Below are 26865 nucleotides of genomic sequence, written 5' to 3'. Positions count from 1 at the left end.
AACGCTTGTTAGGAATAAAAAAAATTGAGGTTGCTGGGAGGTGTCCCCCCATCCTTGGTCATCTGACATCAGGGCCTCTGCTGGTTCCCCTCTCTGGAGAACATTCTGTATATAGGCCTACAGCAAGTGTACAAAGGGGACAATGACATCGAAATTCTGGTGGAACCTCCCTTTGTGGTGTTTATATAAGATTTAATCCATAGAGCAGAACCATCCCCTGGGTCACCGATGGCAAATCCTGGTGGAACATCAAGTCCTTCACCATTCTCTCCAGGAAAATAAAGTTTTAGGTAGAGGTTTATGGGGTTTTTTTTATTTGTGTAGCAGTTGTGGCACAGTGGTTGGCCCACATCACATTTCCTTTATCTCATCTGTAGGCATTTCTGTCTTTGTTAGATATTCTCTTATTTGTGTGTTTTCCTCCCTTCAGATGCAGACAATGTGGGCCCCGCTCATGTCTTTTTGACCTCAAAGAGCTGCTCAGGCACTGACGTCAGCTATGGCAGCCTGGCGGCTAACATCCCCGCCTGGAACTCATGGCGCTCTATGTGGCGGCAGCTATGCACGATTACGACCATCCGGGTCGCACCAATGCCTTTCTTGTGGCCACAAATGCTCCACAGGTGAGTTCAGCTTTTTTACATTCTTTATATTTTCTCCTGTCCCCGTCCTGATCCTGAAGGATATCCAGACGTGATCATCTGTGGATCCTCTTCTGACTTTAAACCTTTGAAGATTCTCTCTCTTGTGCTGATCATGGAAGATCCCTCTCTCTTCTGAATGCTGATAGAAAATATCCTACCCACTTATTCCCAAATTTCTAATCATCTTCTTCAGTCTTCACCTATCCAAGCACTTCTCAAGAGTCCTTTTGAGTTGGATTCTGTCCAGGACCTCTCCTGTCATGATTCCATATCATCCTCTCTAGTCCCAGATCTAATCTTCTGTTTTCTGATCCTCTGCCGCCCCACTTCTGATCCCCTGCTGACTTCTCATCCCAGATCGGATTCTCCGTCATCCCGGTTTGGATTCTCTGCTGACTCAGGCCCGATCCTTCCCAGTTTTGATCCTCTGCCGTCTCATTTATGATCTTCTGCCTCCCCAGTTTTGATCCTCTGCCCCTCCCCTTCACTCCCCCTCCCCCAGTTTTGATCCTCTGCCCCTCCCCTTCACTCCCCTCCGCCAGTTTTGATTCTTTGCCCCTGTTCGGAGCCTCTGCTGACTCAGGCCTGATCCTCTGCCGTGCCATATCTGATTCTTTGCCTCCCTAGTTTTGATCCTCTGCCCCTCCCCTCCCTCAGTTTTGATCCTCCCCCCCCCCCCCCTCCCCTCCCTCCCTCCCTCCCTCAGTTTTGATCCTCTCCCCCCCCCCCCTCCCTCCCTCAGGTTTGATCCTCTGCCCCCCCTCCCTCCCTCAATTTTGATCCTCTGCCCCCCCTCCCTCAGTTTTGATCCTCTGCCCCCCCCTCCCTCAGTTTTGATCCTCTGCCCCCCCTCCCTCAGTTTTGATCCTCTGCCCCTCCCCTGCCTCCCCCAGTAGTTTTGATCCTCTGCCGCTCCCCTGCCTCCCCCAGTAGTTTTGATCCTCTGCCGCTCCCCTGCCTCCCCCAGTAGTTTTGATCCTCTGCCGCTCCCCTGCCTCCCCCAGTAGTTTTGATCCTCTGCCGCTCCCCTGCCTCCCCCAGTAGTTTTGATCCTCTGCCGCTCCCCTGCCTCCCCCAGTAGTTTTGATCCTCTGCCCCTCCCCTGCCTCCCCCAGTTTTGATCCTCTGCCCCTCCCCTGCCTCCCCAGTTTTGATCCTTTGCCCCTCCCCTGCCTCCCCCAGTTTTGATCCTTTGCCCCTCCCCTGCCTCCCCCAGTTTTGATCCTCTGCCCCTCTCCCAGTTTTGATCCTCTGCCCTCTCCCAGTTTTGATCCTCTGCCCCTTCCCTCCCTTCCCCAGTTTTGATCCTCTGTCCCTCCCCCCCACCCCAGTTTTGATCCTCTGTCCCTCCCCCCCACCCCAGTTTTGATCCTCTGTCCCTCCCCCCCACCCCAGTTTTGATCCTCTGTCCCTCCCCCCACCCCAGTTTTGATCCTCTGTCCCTCCCCTCCCCCCCTAGTTTTGATCCTCTGTCCCTCCCCCAGTTTTGATCCTCTGCCCCTGCCTCCCCCAGTCTTGATCCGCTGCCCCTCCCCTCCCTCCCCCAGTATTGATCCGCTGCCCCTCCCCTCCCTCCCCCAGTATTGATCCGCTGCCCCTCCCCTCCCTCCCCCAGTATTGATCCTCTGCCCCTCCCCTCCCTCCCCCAGTATTGATCCTCTGCCCCTCCCCTCCCTCCCCCAGTATTGATCCTCTGCCCCTCCCCTCCCTCCCCCAGTATTGATCCTCTTCCCCTCCCACCCCGGTTTTGATCCTTTGCCCCTGTTCAGATCCTCTACTGACACAGGTCATATCCTCTGCTGTACCATATCTGATCCTCTTCCTCCCCAGTTTTGATCCTCTTCCTCCCCAGTTTTGATCTTCAGCCTCCCCAGTTTTGATCCTCTTCCTCCCCAGTTTTGATCCTCTTCCTCCCCAGTTTTGATCCTCTTCCTCCCCAGTTTTGATCCTCTTCCTCCCCAGTTTTGATCTTCAGCCTCCCCAGTTTTGATCCTCTTCTTCCCCAGTTTTGATCTTCAGCCTCCCCAGTTTTGATCTTCAGCCTCCCTAGTTTTGATCCTCTGCCCCCCTCCCCAGTTCTTCTGCTGTCCCTGATCTTCTCCTGTCCAATTTCTGATCCAAGAGTGTCCTATATTGTCTTCACCCTCTTTTTTGGGATCCCCATTCTGTTCTAACCACAATCCTGTAATATTTTCTATTGTTCCCACTCCAATCATGGGTCTGATGAAGAGGATTTGCTCCTCCCTCTGTCCCAACCCTGGTTCTGGGCCATGTTTTCCTGTCCTGATATCGATGCTTGAAGGACACTCCCCCGTGTAGACCCTGATCCCTGGAGAAGACTTTGTGTTCCTAGAATGGATCTTGTTGGAGATCTCCAATCTTCCTGCAGAAACAGAAAGGGAAATAGAATTTGGCACACCATCTTTTTATGGCCCCATTCAGTTACAAAAAAAACCAAACTGATTATTCAATCGGGCTCATTTTGGCGGCTTACGAGAAACACACAGAGCTTTTCTTTGTCGTCTGCGGTGATTAAATTGGACGCACAGCGCCAGTCGCCTTCCCTGTCCCGTTTTGGCCGAGAACTGAGGGCTGTTTGCTGGAATCTCTGTAATCAGCCCGAGAAGCGGGGAGGGCTGCGTTGAAAGGCCGAGCGGCAGAGATGGACGCACGTCCGGCACTCATCTTCTCCGCTTGATTAGAAGCCGCAGAACACGGATTCACCCTGAAGGATAACCTGATTACGGTGGATCAGCTGAGTGCCGTTTTAATCCCATTATGAAGATCGATTTGACATGGCCACGAGGGAGGCCCGAGACATTTTTCAGCATAGACATTAAGGCTTCTAAATTGGTTTAACGTTGAATGATTCAACTTTAGCTTTATGATTTATCTTATTTTATGTTTAACCATGAAGTGCAACAGGTCCGCCGGGCGGAGGAGGGCCGGGCGGAGGAGCTCCGGGCCGAGGTCCGCCGGGCGGAGGAGGGCCGGGCGGAGGAGCTCCGGGCCGAGGTCCGCCGGGCCGAGGAGCGCCGGGCGGAGGAGGGCCGGGCGGAGGAGCTCAGGGCCGAGGTCCGCCGGGCGGAGGAGGGCCGGGCGGAGCAGCTCAGGGCCGAGGTCCGCCGGGCGGAGGAGGGCCGGGCCGAGGAGCTCCGGGCCGAGGTCCGCCGGGCGGAGGAGGGCCGGGCCGAGGTCCGCCGGGCGGAGGAGGGCCGGGCCGAGGAGCTTCGGGCCGAGGTCCGCCGGGCGGAGGAGGGCCGGGCCGAGGAGCTCCGGGCCGAGGTCCGCCGGGCGGAGGAGGGCCGGGCCGAGGAGCTCCGGGCCGAGGTCCGCCGGGCGGAGGAGGGCCGAGCCGAGGAGCTCCGGGCCGAGGTCCGCCGGGCGGAGGAGCTCCGGGCCGAGGTCTGCCGGGCGGAGGAGGGCCGGGCCGAGGAGCGCCGGGCCGAGGAGCGCATGGAGGACCCTTCAATTAGAAGGAGAAAAAAGAATAACTTGGGACCTTAACCCACAAGAATGCCGTTTTATCATGAAACACGCGACTTTCAAGTGGTTGACTGGGGCATCTCCATTGTAAAAGGCCCCAAATTATTTTTCATTTTTAGCCAATATAATATGTGAGACCGATCTTCCTTTCCGATTTGTTCTTGTAAATCAGCGGTCTCCAAACTGTGTCCCGGGGGCCAAATGCGGCCCTTTGATTGCCTTTATCCGGCCTTTGTGTCCCATTGACATAAACAATGGGGCATATTTCCTGCCACTGACACCAATGATGGAGCAGTATTCCTCATAAAAAGACATTTCTCCCAACTCCTCCCCCAATGATGGGGCACTATTCCTCCCACCGATACCAATGATGAGGCATCATTCCTCCCACTGACACCAATGATGGGGCACTATTCCTCCCACTGACACCAATGATGGGGCACTATTCCTCCCACTGACACCAATGATGGGGCACTATTCCTCCCACTGACACCAATGATGGGGCACTATTCCTCCCACTGACACCAATGATGGGGCACTATTCCTCCCACTGACACCAATGATGGGGCACTATTCCTCCCACTGACACCAATACTGGGGCACTATTCATCCCACCAACACCAATACTGGGGCACTATTCCTCCCGCCGACACCAATAACGGGGCACTATTCCTCCCGCTGACACCAATAACGGGGCACTATTCCTCCCGCTCACCCCAAAAAAGGGGCACTATTCCTCCCGCTCACCCCAAAAAAGGGGCACTATTCCTCCCGCTCACCCCAAAAAAGGGGCACTATTCCTCCCGCTCACCCCAAAAAAGGGGCACTATTCCTCCCACTCACACCAATAATGGGGTACTATTCCTCCTACAGACACCAATGATGGAGCACTATTCTTTCCACTGACACCAATGATGGGGCACTATTCCCCCCACTGACACCAATGATGGGGCACTATTCCTCCCACTGACACCAATGATGGGGCACTATTCCTCCCACTGATACCAGTGATGGGGCACTATTCCTCCCACTGACACCAATGATGGGGCACTATTCCCCCCACTGACACCAATGATGGGGCACTATTCCTCCCACTGACACCAATGATGGGGCACTATTCCTCCCACTGATACCAGTGATGGGGCACTATTCCTCCCACTGACACCAATGATGGGGCACTATTCCTCCCACTGATACCAATGATGGGGCACTATTCCTCCCACTGACACCAATGATGGGGCACTATTCCCCCCACTGACACCAATGATGGGGCACTATTCCCCCCACTGACACCAATGATGGGGCACTATTCCTCTCACTGACATCAATGATGGGGCACTATTCCTCCTACTGACATCAATGATGGGGCACTATTCCTCCCACTGACACCAATGATGGGGCACTATTCCTCCCACTGACACCAATGATGGGGCACTATTCCTCCCACTGACACCAGTGATGGGGCACTATTCCTTCCACTGACACCAATGATGGGACACCATTCCTTCCACTGACACCAATGATGGGGCACTATTCCTCCCACTGACACCAATGACGGGGCACTATTCCTTCCACTGACACCAATGATGGGGCACTATTCCTCCCACTGACACCAATGATGGGACACTATTCCTTCTACTGACACCAACGATGGGGCACTATTCCTCCCACTGACACCAATGATGGGACACTATTCCTATCACTGACACCAATGATGGGACACTATTCCTCCCACTGACACCAACTGTGGTGCATTGTTACTGACACCAGGGCATTTTCTACTCCAGCTGGCCACAGTCAGGCTCCTCTAAAGTCTGAAGGATAATAAACTGTCCCTTTGCGTAGAAAGTTTGGAGACCCCTGTTGTAGATGAATGCCGCCTCCGAGTCTCACAACCATCTTCTCGCTCATTTCTGTTTCAGGCTGTTTTGTACAACGATCGGTCGGTCCTGGAGAATCACCACGCGGCCTCCGCCTGGAACCTCTTCCTGTCCCAGCCGGACTACAACTTCCTGACGTACCTGGACCACGTGCAGTTCAAGCGGTTCCGCTTTCTCGTCATCGAAGCCATCCTTGCCACCGACCTCAAGAAGCACTTTGATTTCCTGGCTGAATTCAATGCGAAGGTGCGTGCTGCATATTTCCAGCCTCAGACTCGCAGGAGATGAAATCCAAGCCTCTAAATAAAGGAATCCGCACACGTAGGGGGCGCCATCAACCTCATTTTCTAAGATCAGGTTTTATTGCTGTGTTGTGTCTCCTTTGGGTAGATTTGCTCAATTCGTCCCGATGACCATTGTCACCAGAGCAGAAAGTGATGAGACGTGATGAATGTTATGGTTTTCGAACGGTGACACTTGTTACAGTGACAACTTTCTGAAAGAGGATTTCCTCTCCCTTCCTGTGGTTTTTCCCGGACAGAATATGAAGGAAAGCCTACCCAATGGGATACAAACGGCAAACATTTACAATGCGTTTGAGACAATTTCCCAAATTCATTGTAACTATGGGTCATGCAGGGACGTAGATAAGGGGGGGGTTAGGGGGGTCCTAACCTCCCTCCCACAGAGCAGCCTGCCCCAATGCACATTTAGTCCCTGCTGCCGCATGGACCTGCACCGCTCAGCCTTGGCAACAGCAGTCGGATCTATGGAGGATATAGGAGTGGCAGCGGCATCAACCATCAGCGCTTGTAGTCCCCAGACTTCCCCCTCCTCCTTCTCTAAATGTCAGGGCCTTAGGGCGGAGCAATCACATGATTTGTTGCTAGGACATTGGCAGTCCTAGCAATCAATCACGTGTTTGCCCCGCCCCCAGACCGTAACATTCAGGCAAGGAGGGCAAGGACAGAACTTCCTCTAGACCTACCCGGACATTACTGCAGGCAGGAAACTGGGACACAAGGCAGGCTCTGCACAGACCTTCCAGGCTGACAAGTGGCACTCAGGGACTCAGGGGAGGTCTGCTACTTGTAAAAATGGCTTCCCACCTCACCTCACCTTCCCATACCACATCACCTACCTGCCACCACCACCTCCCCTCGCCCCACATACCATCTCAGCTACCCTCCCATGCTGCCTTGCCTACCCCACCCATACCGGCTCACCTTCCCCCCCATACCGCCTTACCTTCCCCCCCATACCGCCTCACCTTCCCCCCCCCATACCGCCTCACCTTCCCCCCCCCCATACCGCCTCACATTCCCCCCTCCCTCCATACCGCCTCACGTTCCCCCCCCATACCGCCTCACGTTCCCCCCCCATACCGCCTCACGTTCCCCCCCCATACCGCCTCACGTTCCCCCCCATACTGCCTCACCTACCCCCCCATACCGCCTCACCTATTGCCCCATACCGCCTCCCCCCGTACCGCCTCACCTACCCTCTCGTACCGCCTCACTTACCCTTTCGTACCGCCTCACTTACCCCCCGTACCGCCTCACTTACCCCCCGTACCGCCTCACTTACCCCCCCCGTACCGCCTCACCTACCCCCCCCCTGTACCGCCTCACCTACCCTCATGTACCGCCTCACCTATCGCCCCAATACCGCTTTACCTACCTCCCCCCCCATATGGCCTCACCTAGCCCTCATACTGCCTCATCTTCCACCCTTACCATCTCAACCCTCCCCCCATACGGCCTCACCTACCCCCCCCCCCCCCCCATTATTGGTTGTGGGAAACCACTCCATATTATTGACCATGGTTGTGGGAAACCACTCCATATTATTGACCATGGTTGTGGGAAACCACTCCATATTATTGACCATGGTTGTCGGAAACAACTCCATATTAATGACCATGGTTGTGGGAAACCACTCCATATTATTGACCATGGTTGTCGGAAACAACTCCATATTAATGACCATGGTTGTCGGAAACAACTCCATATTAATGACCATGGTTGTCGGAAACAACTCCATATTATTGACCATGGTTGTGGGAAACCACTCCATATTATTGACCATGGTTGTGGGAAACAACTCCATATTATTGACCATGGTTGTGGGAAACAACTCCACATTATTGACCATGGTTGTGGGAAACAACTCCACATTATTGACCATGGTTGTGGGAAACAACTCCACATTATTGACCATGGTTGTGGGAAACCACTCCACATTATTGACCATGGTTGTGGGAAACCACTCCATATTATTGACCATGGTTGTGGGAAACAACTCCATATTATTGACCATGGTTGTGGGAAACAACTCCACATTATTGACCATGGTTGTGGGAAACAACTCCACATTATTGACCATGGTTGTGGGAAACCACTCCACATTATTGACCATGGTTGTGGGAAACCACTCCATATTATTGACCATGGTTGTGGGAAACAACTCCATATTATTGACCATGGTTGTGGGAAACCACTCCATATTATTGACCATGGTTGTGGGAAACCACTCCATATTAATGACCATGGTTGTGGGAAACCACTCCATATTATTGACCATGGTTGTGGGAAACCACTCCATATTATTGACCATGGTTGTGGGAAACCACTCCATATTATTGACCATGGTTGTCGGAAACAACTCCACATTATTGACCATGGTTGTCGGAAACAACTCCACATTATTGACCATGGTTGTGGGAAACAACTCCACATTATTGACCATGGTTGTGGGAAGCAACTCCACATTATTGACCATGGTTGTGGGAAGCAACTCCACATTATTGACCATGGTTGTGGGAAACAACTCCACATTATTGACCATGGTTGTGGGAAACAACTCCACATTAATGACCATGGTTGTGGGAAGCAACTCCACATTATTGACCATGGTTGTCGGAAACCACTCCATATTAATGACCATGGTTGTGGGAAACAACTCCACATTATTGACCATGGTTGTGGGAAACCACTCCATATTAATGACCATGGTTGTCGGAAACAACTCCACATTATTGACCATGGTTGTCGGAAAAACTCCACATTATTGACCATGGTTGTCGGAAAAACTCCACATTATTGACCATGGTTGTCGGAAACAACTCCACATTATTGACCATGGTTGTGGGAAACAACTCCCCATTATTGACCATGGTTGTGGGAAACAACTTCACATTATTGACCATGGTTGTGGGAAACAACTCTATATTATTGACCATGGTTGTCGGAAACAACTCCACATTATTGACCATGGTTGTCGGAAACAACTCCACATTATTGACCATGGTTGTCAGAAACAACTCCATATTAATGACCATGGTTGTGGGAAACAACTCCACATTATTGACCATGGTTGTGGGAAACAACTCCATATTATTGACCATGGTTGTCGGAAACAACTCCATATTAATGACCATGGTTGTGGGAAACAACTCCACATTATTGACCATGGTTGTGGGAAACAACTCCATATTATTGACCATGGTTGTCGGAAACAACTCCATATTAATGACCATGGTTGTGGGAAACAACTCCACATTATTGACCATGGTTGTCGGAAACAACTCCATATTAATGACCATGGTTGTGGGAAACAACTCCACATTATTGACCATGGTTGTAGGAAAAAGCTCCATATTAATGACCATGGTTGTGGGAAACCACTCCATATTATTGACCATGGTTGTGGGAAACAACTCCACATTATTGACCATGGTTGTGGGAAACAACTCCACATTATTGACCATGGTTGTGGGAAACAACTCCATATTATTGACCATGGTTGTGGGAAAGCACTCCATATTAATGACCATGGTTGTGGGAAACAACTCCACATTATTGACCATGGTTGTGGGAAAAAGCTCCATATTAATGACCATGGTTGTGGGAAACCACTCCATATTATTGACCATGGTTGTGGGAAACCGCTCCATATTATTGACCATGGTTGTGGGAAACAACTCCATATTAATGACCATGGTTTTGGCATGGGATGTTCAACAATCTCATACAGGTGTGAAGGTCGGGGGTTCACAGACTTTTGGTCTTGTAGTGTGTATGTGATCCAGAATGTGCATGAAATGTGTTTTCAGAGGCGTGTGTTTTGCTTTTTCCTGAAGACATGCGACAGTTTTGTTAACAAACCATTAGACACACAAATGTTTCAGAAGGGAAAAATGAAGGTACATCGCATTTTTGTAATCACTTTTTCTCCTCAGGTGAACGATGTCAGCAGTAACGGCATTGACTGGACTAACGAGAATGACCGCCTTCTGGTGTGCCAAGTGTGTATCAAACTGGCGGATATTAATGGGCCGGCGAAGACGCGGGAGCTGCATTTGAAGTGGACGGGAGGAATCGTCAATGAGTTCTATGAACAGGTTCGGGAAATGAATGCAATAAAAAATTCACGCTGACATTTCAATATAAAACCGGATAAATGTGAATATTTATCGGTCACTTTGCCACACACGCATGCGTCTTCCAGCAGTCTGTTTTGGCATCTAAGGAAAGGTAATTCTAAGGTTCTTCTAAAATCATGAAAAATAATAAGAGGCACCAAAACACGAGACACAGAACAGTTGAACGACTCCCAGTGGTAGTAAAAATAAGTTTTGGCTTTTCCGACAATTTGGCAAAATGGTTGCAGACCAGGAGCGGACTGACAACTCATGGGGCCCCCGGGCAATAGGGGATCATGGGGCCCCTGTGTCCTTGCTCAAACTCAAAAAAGCCTATGAAAAAGGTACCAGGGACATCTCATGGGGCTACCTACTGACCCCGGGCCCTCGAGCAGTGCCCGAGTTCCCAAATGGTCAGTCCGCCCCTGTTGCCGATTGTCACCAGAGCAGGGAGGAAGAAAGAAGGATAATAACTAGAGCAGGGGTCTGCAACTTTTAAGACATAAAGAGCCACTTGGACCCGTTTCCGAAGGGAAAAAAAAGACTGGGAGCCGCAAAACCATTGCAACATTTAAAACAAATCCGACACTGCATATATTGTTTCTTACCTTAATGCTATATACAGGATCGTGCAGTTAGCTTCATCCCCCATATAGTAATTCATCCCCCATATAGTAATTCATCCCCCATATAGTAATTCATCCCCCATATAGTAATTCATCCCCCATATAGTAATTCATCCCCCATATAGTAATTCATCCCCCCTATAGTAATTCATCCCCCGTATAGTAATTCATCCCCCGTATAGTAATTCATCCCCCGTATAGTAATTCATCCCCCGTATAGTAATTCATCCCCCGTATAGTAATTCATCCCCCATAGTAATTCATCCCCCATATAGTAATTCATCCCCCATAGTAATTCATCCCCCATATATAATTCATCCCCCATATAGTAATTCATCCCCCATATAGTAATTCATCCCCCATATAGTAATTCATCCCCCCTATAGTAATTCATCCCCCCTATAGTAATTCATCCCCCATAGTAATTCATCCCCCATAGTAATTCATCCCCCATATAGTAATTCATCCCCCATAGTAATTCATCCCCCATAGTAATTCATCCCCCATAGTAATTCATCCCCCATAGTAATTCATCCCCCATATAGTAATTCATCCCCCATATAGTAATTCATCCCCCATATAGTAATTCATCCCCCATATAGTAATTCATCCCCCATATAGTAATTCATCCCCCATAGTAATTCATCCCCCCTATAGTAATTAATTCCCCATATTGTCTCAATTCACTTACCTTTGCTCCGCGCGTTCCTCTCGCTGTGTTCCCGCGCTGTGTTCCGGTCTTCAGGGTGGACTGTGAGAGGAGTTCGTCACGCTGCCCCGCCTACATCCTGGCTGCCCCGCCTACATCGTGACAGCTAATGTTCCACGCTCCGCGGGCCGGATTAAAAGAGTCCTGACTTTTGAGGCGGCCGCCCGAGAGGAGGGAGGGGAGCAGGCGCCCGGCACACAGAAGAGCCGCATGTGGCTTGCGATCCGCGGCTTGCCGACCACTGAAACCCTATTGCCGGTCACCTGGTGGGCAGTGTGCTCCGGAGCCGCAGCAAAGATGAAAAAGAGCCGCATGCGGCTCTGGAGCCGCGGGTTGCCGACACCCGAACTAGAGGAATAAAATGATAAATCGCCGGATACTTTCACACAATTGAGGATGATACATTTTATTATTTTGTTATTATTTCATCCAGGGTGACGAAGAGGCCAGTCTGGGTCTTCCCATCAGCCCCTTCATGGACCGCTCGTCTCCCCAGCTGGCCAAGCTGCAGGAATCCTTCATCACGCACATTGTGGGGCCTCTGTGTAAATCGTACGATGCCGCCGGATTGCTGCCGGGGAAATGGATAGACGAGGACAGCGAGGAAATGGAGAGCGAAGGTGACGATGATGAGGATGGTGATGACTTTGAGTCGGACGATGAAGAGGTGGACGAGGACAATCCCAGTATGTACAGCCTGCCCTTTGTATTACAGGACAGATGTTTGGTGGGGGGGAGGGTTGTTGTGACGGGGATTCTTGGAATGACTTCCGGCCATGTGTTTTTAATATTTTTATATGGCGTTTTGGTATTTATGTTGCTTGTTAATGATCCTCCATGTTTATGCAGATATCCTTTGTTTTGGTTGCTTATTATTATTATACAGGATTTATGGCGCCAACAGTGTGCTCAGCGCTTTACAATATAAAGGGAGACAATACAGATCAATACAAGAGGGTTAGGAGGGCCTGATCCTGGGAGCTTACAATCTAAGAGGGAGGGGCTGATCCTGGGAGCTTACAATCTAGGAGGGAGGGGCTGATCCTGGGAGCTTACAATCTAGGAGGGAGGGGCTGATCCTGGGAGCTTACAATCTAGGAGGGAGGGCCTGATCCTGAGAGCTTACAATCTAGGAGGGAGGGGCTAGTGGTACAAAAGGTAGTAACTGTGGGGGATGGACTGGTAGGAGGAGTAGAAGATTCCATTATTAGATGAGGGCAGGATAGGCTTCCCTGAAGAGAGAGGTTTTCAGAGATCGTCTAAAAGTGAGCAGAGTAGGCCATAGTCTGATAAATTGGGGTAGAGAGTTCCAGAGGATGGGGGACGCTCCTGGAGACGAGCATGGGAGGAGGAGACGAGGGAGCTAGACAGCAGGAGGTCATGCGAGGAGCGGAGAGTACGGTTTGGGTGATATTTGGAGACAAGATTGGAGATGTAATTTGGGGCGGAGTTACTTGTATTCTGTAAGGCCAAAAATATGTGTTCTCCTCTCCAAATGATGGAGTTCAGGTGTCTCCGGGGAAGGGTCCCGGAAATCCTCCATCATACAAAGACATTGCAGGCAATTGTGTTCTTCCAACCTTGTGGTAACAGTTTGGGGAAGAGCCTTTTTGGTTCCACCGTGCCTGTGCCCCTGTATATGAAGCCAGCTCCATAAAGGCATGGATGACCAGTTTGGGGTGGAGGAACTCAAGTGTCCCGTACAGAGCCCCGACCTCAACCCTACTTTGATATAAAGTCGTCTCATCCAACATCTGTATCTGACCTCAAACTTGCTAAACACTAGTGGTGCACCGAAATGAAAATTCTGGTGCCGAAAATTCAGGATGCACTTGGCCGAAAACCGAAACCGAATGGGCAGTTTTTTAAAAAATTAAAAAAAAAATACACTTTGATTTAAAAAAAACACAATGTATACCCCAATTTTTTGTAAAATATGAAAGAGGATGTTACGGCGAGTAAATAAATACCCAATTGCGCACGCTCGTGGAATGGCGTCAAACTACGGTACTTATAAATCTTCATGGGTGATGCTTTAAACATTTCTACAGGTTAGCAGTGTAAAGTTACAGAGGAGGTCTAGTGCCAGAATTATTGCTCTTGCTCCAACGTTCGTGGCGATACCTCACGTGTGTGGTTTGAACACCGTTTACATATGTAGGCGTGGCCTACGTATGCGTTCATCACTACTACACACGGGGGGGCGGGGGCACTTAAAACTTTTTTTTTTTTTATGCGCTGTCCAAATTTTTATCACTTTTATTCCTATCACAAAGAATGCATGCATCCCTTGTGATAGATATAGGCAGTGACAGATCCTCTTTATGGATAGATATGGGGTCAGTAAGACTCTCCACCCCCAACTCCCAACCCCCCCTTAAAATGTTTAGAAGGCGCCGAAACTGGAAGTGACATCGCTCCGGTCCTCCAATGACATAGAGATGAGTGGAGGCCATCTTGCCTTCACTAATATCTATGCCCAGTGCCAGGATCACTCGGTGGTTTCTCAGGTAAGGCTGAGAACTACCGAGTGGTGGCGGGCAAGGGGGCGGGTTTTTTCGGCACCTGTATCGGTGCTTTTTTTGCATCAGTGCTTTTTTTCATATCGGTCGACGGCCGATAGGGGTGTTTTCGGCCACCGAAAGTTTGGTGCACCTCTACTAAACACCTTTGGGATAAACTGGAATGGCCATTGTGAGAGAGGTCCTCTCATCCAACATCAGTACCTGACCTCACAAATGGGAACAAGTTCCCGCAGACACCCTCCAACATCTTGTGGAAAGCCTTCCCAGAAGAGTGGAGGATGCTACAAATGGCGACAAATTCAATCTTAATGGCCATGGTTTTGGAATAGGATGTCCAACAGCTCAACCTTGTGGTAATAGTTTGGTGAAGACCCTTTTCTGTTCCAGCGTGACTGTCCCCTGTACAAAGCCAGCTCCATAAAGACATGGTTTAACCAGTTTGGTGTGGTGGAACTTGAGTGTCCTGCCCAAAGCCATGGCCTAACCCTACTGAACACGCTTGGGATGCATTGGATCGCTAAGCACTAGTCAGGTATATTTTTTTGTGCTCTAAGTGTGGTGCCCAAGGTAAGAGCCAGCAATTCTCGTCCAATTTATCAATATCTGACCTCACAAATGGGCACAAATTCCCACAGACACCTTTCAAAGTCTTGTGGAAGGTCGTCCCAGAAAAGTGGGGGTGGTATAGCCACATAGGAGGGCAACTCCATAATAATGGCCATAGGAGGAGGGGGAAACTTCATATTAATTGCCATAGGGAGCGACTCTATTATTAATGACCATAGGGGGGAGGGAACGACTCTATATTAATGGCCATGGGGGAAGGAGGTGACTCTATATTAATGACCATGGGGGGAGGGAGCAACTCTATATTAATTATTATTATTATTACTACGAGTTTATATAGCGCCAAAGGGTTTGCTCAGCGCTGTACAATAGGGGGGACAATACATGGCACAAGCTCGTAAGAGTAGGGCCCTCTTACCCCTCGTACATTGTTTGTTGTTGTTGTACTGTGCCATGTATTGTCCCCCCTATTGTACAGCGCTGAGCAAACCCTTTATTAATGGCCATGGGGGGAGGAGGTGACTCTATATTAATGGCCATGGGGGGAGGGGGCAACTCTGTATTAATGGCCATGGGGTTAAGGGGACAACTCTATATTACTGGCCATGGGGGTTAGGGGGGGCAACTCTATATTAATGGCCATGGGGGTTAGGGGAGAAACTCTATATTAATGGCCATGGGAGTTAAGGGGCAACTCTGTATTAATGGCCACGGGGGGAGGGGGGGGGCAACTCTATATTAATGGCCATGGGGGTTAGGGGGGAAACACTATATTAATGGCCATGGGGGTTAGGGGGGAATCTCTATTAATGGCCATGGGGGGAGGGGAGGAAACTATTTTTATGGTCATGGGGGTTGGGGGGGAAACTCTATAATAATGGCCATGGGGGTTGGGGGGGAAACTCTATAATAATGGCCATGGGGGTTGGGGGGGAAACTCTATAATAATGGCCATGGGGGTTGGGGGGGAAACTCTATAATAATGGCCATGGGGGTTGGGGGGAAACTATATTAATGGCCATGGGGGTTGGGGGGGGAAACTCTATATTAATGGCCATGGGGGTTAGGGGGGAAACTCTATATTAAGGGCCATGGGGGTTAGGGGGTAACTCTATATTAATGGCCGCGGGGGTTAGGGGGGAAAACTCTATATTAATGGCCGCGGGGGTTAGGGGGAAACTCTATATTAATGGCCATGGGGGTTAGGGGGGTAACTCTATATTAATGGCCATGGGGGTTAGGGGGAAACTCTATATTAATGGACGCAGTGGTTAGGGGGGAAACTCTATATTAATGGCCACGGGGGTTAGGGGGGGAAACTCCATATTAATGGCCATGGGGGTTAGGGGGGAAAACTCTATATAAATGGCCATGGGGGTTAGGGGGAAACTATATTGATGGCCATGGGGGTTAGAGGGGGAAACACTATATTAATGGCCATGGGTGTAGGAGACAACTCCATGTTAATGGCCATGGGTTTTGGAATGGGATGTCCAACAAGCTCAAAGAGGTGTTGATGGTCAGGGGTCCACAGAGATTTGGCCATGTAGCGTGACCCCAGGATTGGGGTTTGGTTGCGAAATTGTGACCCTAAATTTCTTGTGTGTCTTTCAGAGCCTCAGAGACGGAAAGGTAGGAGGCGGATGTACTCCCAGATCATGCACCACCTCCGGGAGAACCACAAGGTATGGAAGAAGACCATCGAGGAAGAGGAGAAGGCCAAAGCAGACAACAGCAAAGCGCCCAGCGAAGGGTCCTCGTTACCCCCGTCAGATGAAATCCAGGTCATCGAAGAGGCAGACGAGGAGGAAGAAAGACAATTGGGAGAGGAGAGGAGATGCTGAAATTTTCTCAGAGTGCGTCGGGACGGTGAGGCAATGTGTGCCGCACCGCGAGGCGTTTCACGTACTGTAAAGTTGCAAGAAAAAAAAAAAAAAAAGGCCTTATTACTGTGAGCGGACCCTGGCTGCCCCGGCCACTCTATGCACTTTCATAATGTGGATTCACAAACATTTATATATTATGACGTTTATTGTACGATGCAAATCCTTTGTGCCCTACCTGGTATCTCCGTACCGAATCTGATGCTGCCTTGCTGAATACAAAGCTTTTTTTTTTCCTTAAGGTACTTCGTTACAATCGTAAAAAAATGCGACTTTTCTTACCAAAGCAGCCACAGGAAGTTTTTTTTTTTTTTTTTTTTTCCTTTGATGGAACCAATTTTTTTTTTTTTTTTTTAATTATGGAAAACTGTGCCTGAATATAAAAAATTACTGTGCGGAATGGGTCTTTTTTTATTTTATTTTTTTGTCATTTTTAAATTATGGCCGTCTCATTGGTTCCATCCGTTTAACAGACTTGGACGGAAAAAGAAAAAAAAAATCTATTTTTTAAGATTGGGGAAAAAAAAAAACCCAGATGCGTCGTTTTCTGATGCTTTTTAAATGTGTTGTGTATAATCCGCTTGTGTTTTACTTTATTTTAAGGAAAGTTTTTGTTTTCAGGTATCCGAGTCCCGGGATCAGCTAGGAAGAGTCACATTTATCTGGACTCCTTCTGTAATGTTGAAGATGTTTTGCAGCTTCTCTGAATTGCTGCTTCAGTTCTAATGAGTGTCGGGAATATCCTTCAACTACTATATCCACCTAGAACACCTTCATCCAATCCCCACGGAATGTGTCAAGGCGGATGCTGATTGTCCAGTGTGAGGAAAGAGGAAAAATAGTGCTGGACCTATAGGGGGTTAACTTAGGGGGCCTCCAAACGTACTAAACTAAGGGCCAGTTTACTGTCCTTCAGACTTTAAGGGGGCTGGACTGTGGCCATTGGGAGTAGAAAATGTCCCAGCATTAGTTGGAGTAGACAATGCCCCATCATTGGTAGGAATTGTGCCCATTGGTGTCATTGGTAGGAATTGTGCCCATTGGTGTCATTGGTAGGAATTGTGCCCATTGGTGTCATTGGGCCCCATTGTTGGTGTCTGTTGGAGGACTGTGCCCCGTTGTTATTGTCATGGGTATAAATTGTGCAGCATCGTTTATGTCGTTGGGAGGAATTGTCCCCCATCATTGATGTTATTGGGCCCCATTGTTGGTGTCAGTGGGAGGAACTGTTGCCCATCTTTCATGTCATTGGTTGGAATTATGCCCATCTTTGGTGTCATTGGGGGAAACTGTGCTCCATCATTGGGAGAGGTTGTCCACCATCATCGGTGTTATTGGGCCCCATTGTTGGTGTCAGTGGGTGGAACTGTGGCCCATCATTCATGTGATTGGTTGGTATTATTGGGAGGAATTGTGCCCCATCATTGGTGTAATTGGCCCTCATTTGTGGTGTCAGTAGGAGGAACTGTGCCCCATCTTTGATGCCATTGGTGGGAATTGTGCCCCATCATTGGTGTCATTGGGAGGAATTGTGCCCCATCATTGGTGTCATTGGGAGGAATTGTGCCCCAGTGTTGGTTCATTGGGAAGATGTGTTCCCCCTCACTGGACCCCATTTTTGGTGTCATTTGGAGGATCTGTGCCCCATCATTGAAAGGAATTGTGCCCCTTAGTTGGTGCTAATAAATGAAATAGTGCCCCATCATTGGTGTCAGTGGGAGGAATAGTGCCCCATCATTTGTGTCAAGGGAAGGAATAGTGCCCCATCATTGGTGTCAGTGGGAGGAATAGTGCCCCATCATTGGTGTCAGTGGGAGGAATAGTGCCCCATCATTGGTGTCAGTGGAAGGAATAGTGCCCTATTGTTGGGGTCAATGATAGGAATTATGCCCCATTGGTATCCATAGGAAGAATATTGTCCCAAGGTCTTGATGAAAGCAAGCAAAAGGGCCACATCTGGCCCCTGATGGCAACCCAAAAAGTATCCAGTGCATTTCAGAGGTCCAAGAGCACCCCAAAGCTAGAAAAAGCTGATGAAGGGGGTGCTCTTGGACCCCTGGAACGCGTTGGACTGTACCCCTGGACTTTTATTGAAATAAAGTTGTATCTGGAACTCTTGGCAATGTTGACTGTCCAAGATGGGAGGTGTGAAAGTTGTGGAACCCCCTCCCTGGTCTAGTTACATCATCAGAAAGTCTTCACAGGTGTCAATCCTGCTAATGGCATGGCTGGAGGTGTGAACTGTAAATATTCCGGGGTGATGTTGGAAAGATGTGATACGAGGCAGATGGGTAGCAGCCACCAACGCCATCTGTCTTCACATATAATGCCATTGTACCATCTCTGTCCTGGGGGTGTGACCAGGGGCGGACTGACCATTCGGGCACTGCCTGAGGGCCTGGGGTCAGTAGGGGGCCCCATGAGATGCCCCTGGTACGTTTCATAGGCTTTTTGGGTGTGGTTTGAGTGTGGGCGAGATCCTCTATTGCCTGGGGGCCCCATGAGTTATCAGTCCGCCCCTGGGTGTGACAAAAAATTCACACTTGACTAGAAGGATTAACACCCATGCAGACATAAGACACCAATGATGCGATTACGTAAGTAAAAGAAGAGGTTCCACAACTGTCACATCCTGTTCTTGGACAATCAGCATCTGCCTTGACACATTCCACAATGAATGGGACGAAGGTACCGAGGACGATGAAACATCATCATTATCGCAGACCGAGTCCATGACTACCAGCGACACCATGACTTGGGTACCTGAACCTTCTTTACAGACATGATGGTTATACCAATTTCTTTTTTGTTTGTTTCCTTTTCAGTTGCCGTTCTGTGGTAGACCCTGAAAGAAAGAAAGAGAAAAAAAAAAAAAAGGAGAAAAAAAAAGAAAAAAAAATTCACAAAAAAAAACAAAAAAAAAAGCCTAAATATTTCAGTAATGAAGGGATTTTATTTTTTTTAATTAGGCGATTATTATTATTATTATATATATAAATATATATTATATATATTTTTCCACTCTTTTTCTCAGGATTGGTAGGTAAACGTGTAACATTTGTAACACCCGTGTGATACGATGTGTCAGCTCCTCAAACGTTAACCGATAGTTTAGCAGATTCTACATAATGCGTATTATTAACCGTTTTATCCGATCCCCCATGTATTTTTGGGGGCGCCGCCTCCCTCTGGGGGGAGGGGCTTATGTATTTTTCACGTATAACGCTAACATTTCAGGTGCCGCGGGATAAGACGAAACCCTCGGATGAGACTTAACACGCACCCCACCCCCACCTCCTCACACGTGCGGCCAGTATTGCTCGGACGCATCCTTCGCTCGTAATGCCGCAGGCCAGTGCGAAAAGTGTCGATGACTACTAATATCCCGCAGAGGTGCTGAGACAAAACCGATGCGATCCTGTCCCGGGTACATCCGTCGCCCTGACGACATACACTACGCGGACGTCTTGTAATAACTGACAGCGAGGGGTTCATTCGCAGTGGGCGGGGCTTGCGAAATGACGCACTGGCGCGCTCTGATGCTTGTTCCCGACGGGTGATTCATGTCAGCATTTTTTTTCTTTGAATAACAAAAATGAGGCCTTATTGGTAATTGTCGCACCCAGCGAAAAATATATAGGAACAAGCATGGGTTGACATGACCTTTTACCCCAAAAGTCGTTAGATTCCCATTCGGTCAATGTCATTGGCTGGAATTTGCACCTGAAAATTGAAATCGGGTGTCTGCTGTAAGCTAACGAGGGGGGAGGTGCTTAGGAGAGCTTGCAGCAGTGACAGAGCTCCGCGGGGGTGTTGCCATTGAGCTGGCATTCTTCAGGGAGTTGGAGGAGGCGGGGCAGTAGCACAGAGACTGCAAAACTGCATTGTCTATTTCTTACACTATGGTGGAGAATCCCTCCTGGGAGGGTGACATTAGCTCAACAGGGAGGGCGTGGGGGGGGGGGGGGCCACAAGCACTGGTGGAGCTTGAATCCTTTGGGCCCCAATGTAGAAGCTGAACCAGGTTTCCCCCCGGGATGTGTAGGCCCCTCTGACTTCCAGATTCACATACAAGCCCACCGCTTTCACCTGGAAGCTCAGAGTGTGGCCTCCACGTTGTGTGCAAGGTTGGGTGGGGAAGGAGGAAAAAAGAGTGCATTGGTGGGGGGAGTCTTGCCCCATCACCCTGTGTAGGTGAATCCAGAAACTCATAGAGCCCAGGATGGGGGAGCCACACCGGCCAATGAAGGCTTGCCCCATCACCCTGTGTAGGTGAAGCCAGAAACTCAGAGGGCCCAGGATGGGGGAGCCACATCGGCCAATGAAGGCTTGCCCCATCATCCTGCAGTCTTGCCCCATCACCCTGTGTAGGTGAAGCCAGAAACTCAGAGGGCCCAGGATGGGGGAGCCACACCGGCCAATGAAGGCTTGCCCCATCATCCTGCAGTCTTGCCCCATCACCCTGTGTAGGTGAAGCCAGAAACTCAGAGGGCCCAGGATGGGGGAGCCACACCGGCCAATGAAGGCTTGCCCCCATCATCCTGCAGTCTTGCCCCATCACCCTGTGTAGGTGAAGCCAGAAACTCAGAGGGCCCAGGATGGGGGAGCCACACCGGCCAATGAAGGCTTGCCCCCATCATCCTGCAGTCTTGCCCCATCACCCTGTGTAGGTGAAGCCAGAAACTCAGAGGGCCCAGGATGGGGTGGCCACACAGGCCCCCTGGAGCATGGGTGGGGTCGCCGTTGCGACCCCTGTAGCCCCGCCCATGGTCAGAAGAGGATTTCCAAAGGGATTTGGTTTTTATGTTCCACTGATTGGCTGGAGATGACTTTTAGTATTACGTCATCAATACGTTCATCTGCCAATGAAGGCTTGCCCCATCACCCTACGTAGGTGAAGCCAGAAGCTCAGAGGGCCCAGGATGGGGAGGGGGGGCCACACAGGCCCGCTGGAGCATGGGTGGGGTCACCGTTGCGACCCCTGTAGCTCCACCCATGGTCAGAAGAGGATTTCCAAAGGGATTTGGTTTTATGGTCCACTGGCTGGAGATGACTGTTAGTATTACGTCATCAATACGTTCATCTGCCAATGAAGAGGCTCATAGCTTAGTGCCAGTGTTGGGCAGGGAGGAGCCAACAGAATTGAATATGTATTCTATTTTTTTTTTAATAAATTTCCACCAAAGATCTGGCGCCCTTATTGTACCCCAAAGTTTGCTTTAGTTTTATTCTGGGAACAGCTACAGGAGATGGGGGTGCAGATCAGCCAGTAAGAGAGGGACCTTGTAGAGGACGGTTCTGCATCCACCACTGAGCTCCAGTAAAATGTATTTTTGTTTCATGAGTCCTTCAAACATTCCAGCGGGTGACCATTGTGCTGACCCCTCTCCCGCAGGCAGTGCTAGTCCCGGGACAAGGTGTCACTGTAGTTGGTCCAGCACTGGGTGGAATGGGTACCAGCTGCCCTGACAGGTCCCTTCAATTGCATCTCCTCCTTTCCCGGTTTAAGGGCGACTTCTCATAACAGCACATAACTTTGTAGCCAGGAAGTGTCCCTCTCTTCAGGGCTCTAGTTGCCCCTTTGTGACTAATCTACCTGAGGTCCCCCAGAGGCTTCTTTGGCATATACTATTAGTATGACAGGTGCCCTTTAAATAGAAATTAATGGGTGGCACACTGATGCCATAACGGATGCAAAACCACCTTTAAAATAATAATTGGAGGGTTCGCAACATCTAGTCTTGTCTAGCCACGGCCTGTGCCAACGCGTCTTGGATTAAGCCCTAATGGGGAGAAACGCGTTGGTACGGGAAGTGGGCAGAAGCTTCCTTGGCATATAACTCTTAGTATGACAGCTGCCCTTTATATAGAAATGAACAAGCCATACGCTGATCCCATCACCAATGTCTAACCACCTTTTAATATAATGGAGGACTCAGAATAGATAGTCTTGCCTGTCTACTGCTCACTCCAGGGCATCAGTTAAGTCCTAAAGGGAAGAAACGCGTTGGAATGGGAAATGGACAGAAGCCACACACCAATCTAATCACCATTGTAAAACCAGATTTATTATAATGAGAGGGCTCACAGCATCTGGACTTGCTTATCCACCACCTGCTCCAATGCGTCATGGCTTAAGCCCTAATGAGGAGAAACGCGTTGGAGTAGGAGGTGGACAGAGGCTTCCATGGCATATACCGTATAGTATGACAGGTGTTCTTTAAATAGAAATGAATGGGTGGTACACTGATGCCATAATGGATGTAAAACCAGCCTTAATATAATACTTGGAGGGCTCACAACGTCTAGTCTTGGCTAGCCACCTCCTGCTCCAGTGCATCATGGGCCCTGAACAGGGAGAAACGTGTTGGAGCTGGAGGTGGACAGAGGCATCCATGGCATTTAATGTTTATTATGACAGGTGCCCTTTAAATAGAAACGACGGGACCACACACTGATGTTATCACCAATGTAAAACCAGCTTTAATTAGAGAACACAGAACATATAGTCTTGCCTGTTCACTGTCCATCCAATGGGTCAGTTAAGCCCAAATGGGCAGAAACGCGTTGGGGTTGTACATGGGCCACACACTGATCTCATCACCACTGTAAAATCCGAATATAATAGAGGGCTCACAACATGTAGTCTTGCCTTATCCACCACCTGCTCCAATGCTCATGGATTAAGCCCTAATGAGAAACGTGTTGGAGCAGAAGCTGGACAGAGAATTCATGGAATTTAACTTAGTATGACAGGTGCCCTTTAAAAAGAAATGAAGGGGGCCACACACTGATGTCATCACCAATTTAAAACCAGCTTTAATAATATACAGAACATATAGTCTTGCCTGTCCACTGCCCGCTCCAATGCGCATCAGTTAAGCCCAAATGGGCAGAAACGCGTTGGAGTTGTACATAAGCCACACACTGATCTCATCACCACTGTACAATCTGCATCAATATAATACAGTATCTAGTCTTGCCTAGCCCACGCCTGCTCCATTGCTTCCATAGATTAAGCCTGAACAGGGAGAAATGCGTTGGAGCGGGAGGTGGGCAGAGGCTTCCTTGTCATATAACGTTTAGTATGACAGGTGCCCTTTAAATTGCAATGTACAAGCCATACCCTAATCTCATCACTAATGTAAGACCAGCTTTACTATAATAAATTGAGGGTTCACAACATCGTCTTGCCTGGCTACTGCCCGATCCAACATTTCATGGATTAAGCCCTAATGGGGAGAAATGCGTTGGAGCAGAAAGCGAGGCATCCTTGGAAATGACAGGTGTACTTTAAATAGAAATTAATGGGCCACACACTCATCCCATCACTGATATAAAACCAGCTTTAATATAATGGAGGACTCAGAACATATTGTCTTGCCTGCCCATTGCCTCAGTTTAAGCACTAGTGGGGAGAAATGCGTTGGAGCTGGAGATTCTTTGGCCTATAACTTTTCGTATGACAGGTACCCTTTAAATAGAAATGAATGGGTCACACACTAATCTCATCAGCAATGTAAAACCAGCTTTAATATAATGGAGGACTCAGAACATATTGTCTTGCCTGCCCATTGCCTCAGTTTAAGCATTAATGGGGAGAAATGCGTTGGAGCTGGAGATTCTTTGGCCTATAACTTTTCGTATGACAGGTACCCTTTAAATAGAAATGAATGGGTCACACACTAATCTCACCAATGTAAAACCAGCTTTAATATAATAGAAGGGCTCACAACAGTCTTGCCTGGCTACCGCCTGCTCCAGTGTGTCAGTTTAAGCCCTAATTAGAAGAAACGCGTTGGGCAGGAGCCCTTTAAAGAGAAATGAATAAGTCATACACTGATCTCATCACCAATGTACAACCAGCTTTAATAGAAGGGCTCACAACAGTCTTGCCTAGCTACTGCCCGATCCAACGCATCATGGATTAGGCCCTAATGGGGAGAAATGCGTTGGAGCAGAAGGTGAACAGAGGCTTCCTCGGAATATAGCATTTAGAATGACAGGTGTACTTTAAACACAAATGAAGGGGCCACACACTGATCCCATCACTGATGCAAAACCAGCTTTAATATAGTGGAGAAACGCGTTGGAGGTGGACAGAGGCTTCCCATAGCTATTCGTATGACAGGTGCCCTTTACATAGAAAGGAACAGGCTCCACACTGATCCCATCCCCCATATAATGGAGGACTCAGAACATATTGTCTTGCCTGCCCACTGCCTCAGTTTAAGCACTAATGGGGAGAAATGCGTTGGACGGGAGGTGGGCAGAGGCTTCCTTGGTATATAACGTTTTGTATAACAGGTGCCCTTTGGTGATGAGATTAGTGTGTGGCCCCTTAATTTCTAATGTAAACCAGCTTTAATATAACAAATAGAGGACCCAGAACGTATAGTCTTGCCTGTCCACTGCCTGCTGCCATGCATCAGTTTAAGCCCCGAGGAGAAACGCGTTGGAGCAGGCGGTGAACAGAGGCTTCCATGGCATTTAACTTGATGTATGACGGGTGCCCTTTAACTAGAAATGAAGGGGCCACACACTGATGTCCTCACCAAATGTAAAACCAGGTTTAATTAGAGAGAACGGAACTTGCCTGTTTACTGCCCGCTTCAATGGGTCAGTTAAGCCCAAATGGGCAGAAACGCGTTGGATTGTATATACGCCACACACTGATCTCATCACCACATTAATTAGAAGGTTCACAACATGTAGTCTTGCCTATCCACTCCCATGGGCTGGTTTAAGCCCTAATGAGGAGAAACGTGTTGGAGCGAGAGGTGGACAGGGGCTTCCATGGCATATAACGTTTAGTATGACAGGTGCCCTTTAAATAGATATGAACAGGTCCCAAACTGATCCCATCACTAATGTAAAACCAGCTTTAATATGATGGAGAACTCAGAACGTTTAGACTCGCCTGTCCTCTGCCTGCTCCCATGTGTCAGATTAGGCCCTAATGGGCAGAAACGCGTTGGGGGTGGACAGAGGCTTCCCATAGCTAATTGTATGACAGGTGCCCTTTGAATAGAAAGGAATAGGCTGCACACTGATCGCATCTTTCCTATAATAGAGGACTCATAGTCTTGCCTGTTAGTCGGGCCATGGGTTAGGTCCTAATGGGCAGAAACGTGTTGGGGGTGGACAGAGGCTTCCCATAGCTATTCGTATGACAGGTGCCCTTTGAATAGAAAGGAACAGGCTGCACACTGATCCCATCCCCCATATAATAGAGGACTCATAGTCTTGCCTGTTAGTCGGGCCATGGGTTAGGTCCTATTGGGGAGAAACGCGTTGGGGGTGGACAGAGGCTTCCCATAGCTAATCGTATGACAGGTGCCCTTTGAATAGAAAGGAACAGGCTGCACACTGATCCCATCCCCCATATAATAGAGGACTCATAGTCTTGCCTGTTAGTCGGGCCATGGGTTAGGTCCTATTGGGGAGAAACGCGTTGGACATAAGGTCAGGCGAGACTCTGTATTGTGTATTCTCTATTAAAGTTTGACGTCAGTTAGATGATGGTGTCACCCTCCCAGGACCGATTCTCCATCACGTAGGATAAATATGAGATTCATCCAAGATAGAGTGACACCTTCCAGGAGAAGGCGAGGTCGGTGAGGAAGTCCGTCCCGTGAGAAGCTTGCTTAGCACGAAACTGGCCGGGGCCCATCCAACACCGGAACCCTAGTGGTAGGTGGAGAGGGTTTCTGAGCGCCCATCGATAATTTGATGACACTTTCTGGTCGTTTTTATAGACGATCTTCTGTCTGGGGCCAGCGGCAGCCAATCCTGGCAGGGCCAATACCAACACAGACATTTGTAGCCCGTCGGGTGCACTCCCAGCGTGGGAATAGCTCTGCCATTGACGTAGGAGGAGTACGGTTGTGTCTGAGCCTTCATTGGCATGTGCCAGATTTCCAATAGGATCACCTAATGAGCCCAAATCTTGGAGCCCAGACCTGGCCAATGGTGGAAGTCCAGCACATTGTATGGCATGTTGTTCTGGAGTGATATGTAAGCCGCATGTTGTGGGGGGAGGGGGAGGAGCGCGGCTCCGGGATCTGTTTTCTGCAATGTTGGGATTTTGCACACAAAGAAAATAAACTTTATCTTCACCGA

General features: G+C 49.2%; 1 protein-coding gene across 1 annotated transcript; it reads left to right on the top strand.

The window, feature by feature from the left end:
* The first annotated feature begins 433 nt into the window (after positions 1-433).
* LOC149427321 (cGMP-inhibited 3',5'-cyclic phosphodiesterase 3B-like) lies at positions 434-26865 on the top strand. The gene is made up of 5 exons (XM_089668130.1): positions 434-623; positions 6053-6256; positions 10251-10412; positions 12202-12454; positions 16475-26865. Exons 1-5 carry the CDS (start codon positions 537-539, stop codon positions 16702-16704), a joined length of 936 nt encoding a protein of 311 aa, XP_089524256.1. The 5' UTR covers positions 434-536; the 3' UTR covers positions 16705-26865.

The sequence above is a fragment of the Staurois parvus genome, unplaced genomic scaffold (assembly GCF_062004578.1).
Source record: "Staurois parvus isolate SC_StPar_1 unplaced genomic scaffold, SC_StPar_1.0 ptg003880l, whole genome shotgun sequence".
Lineage (NCBI taxonomy): Eukaryota > Metazoa > Chordata > Amphibia > Anura > Ranidae > Staurois > Staurois parvus.
Note: the sequence above shows the minus strand (reverse complement) of the source record. Positions and strands in the feature narration are given on the sequence as shown.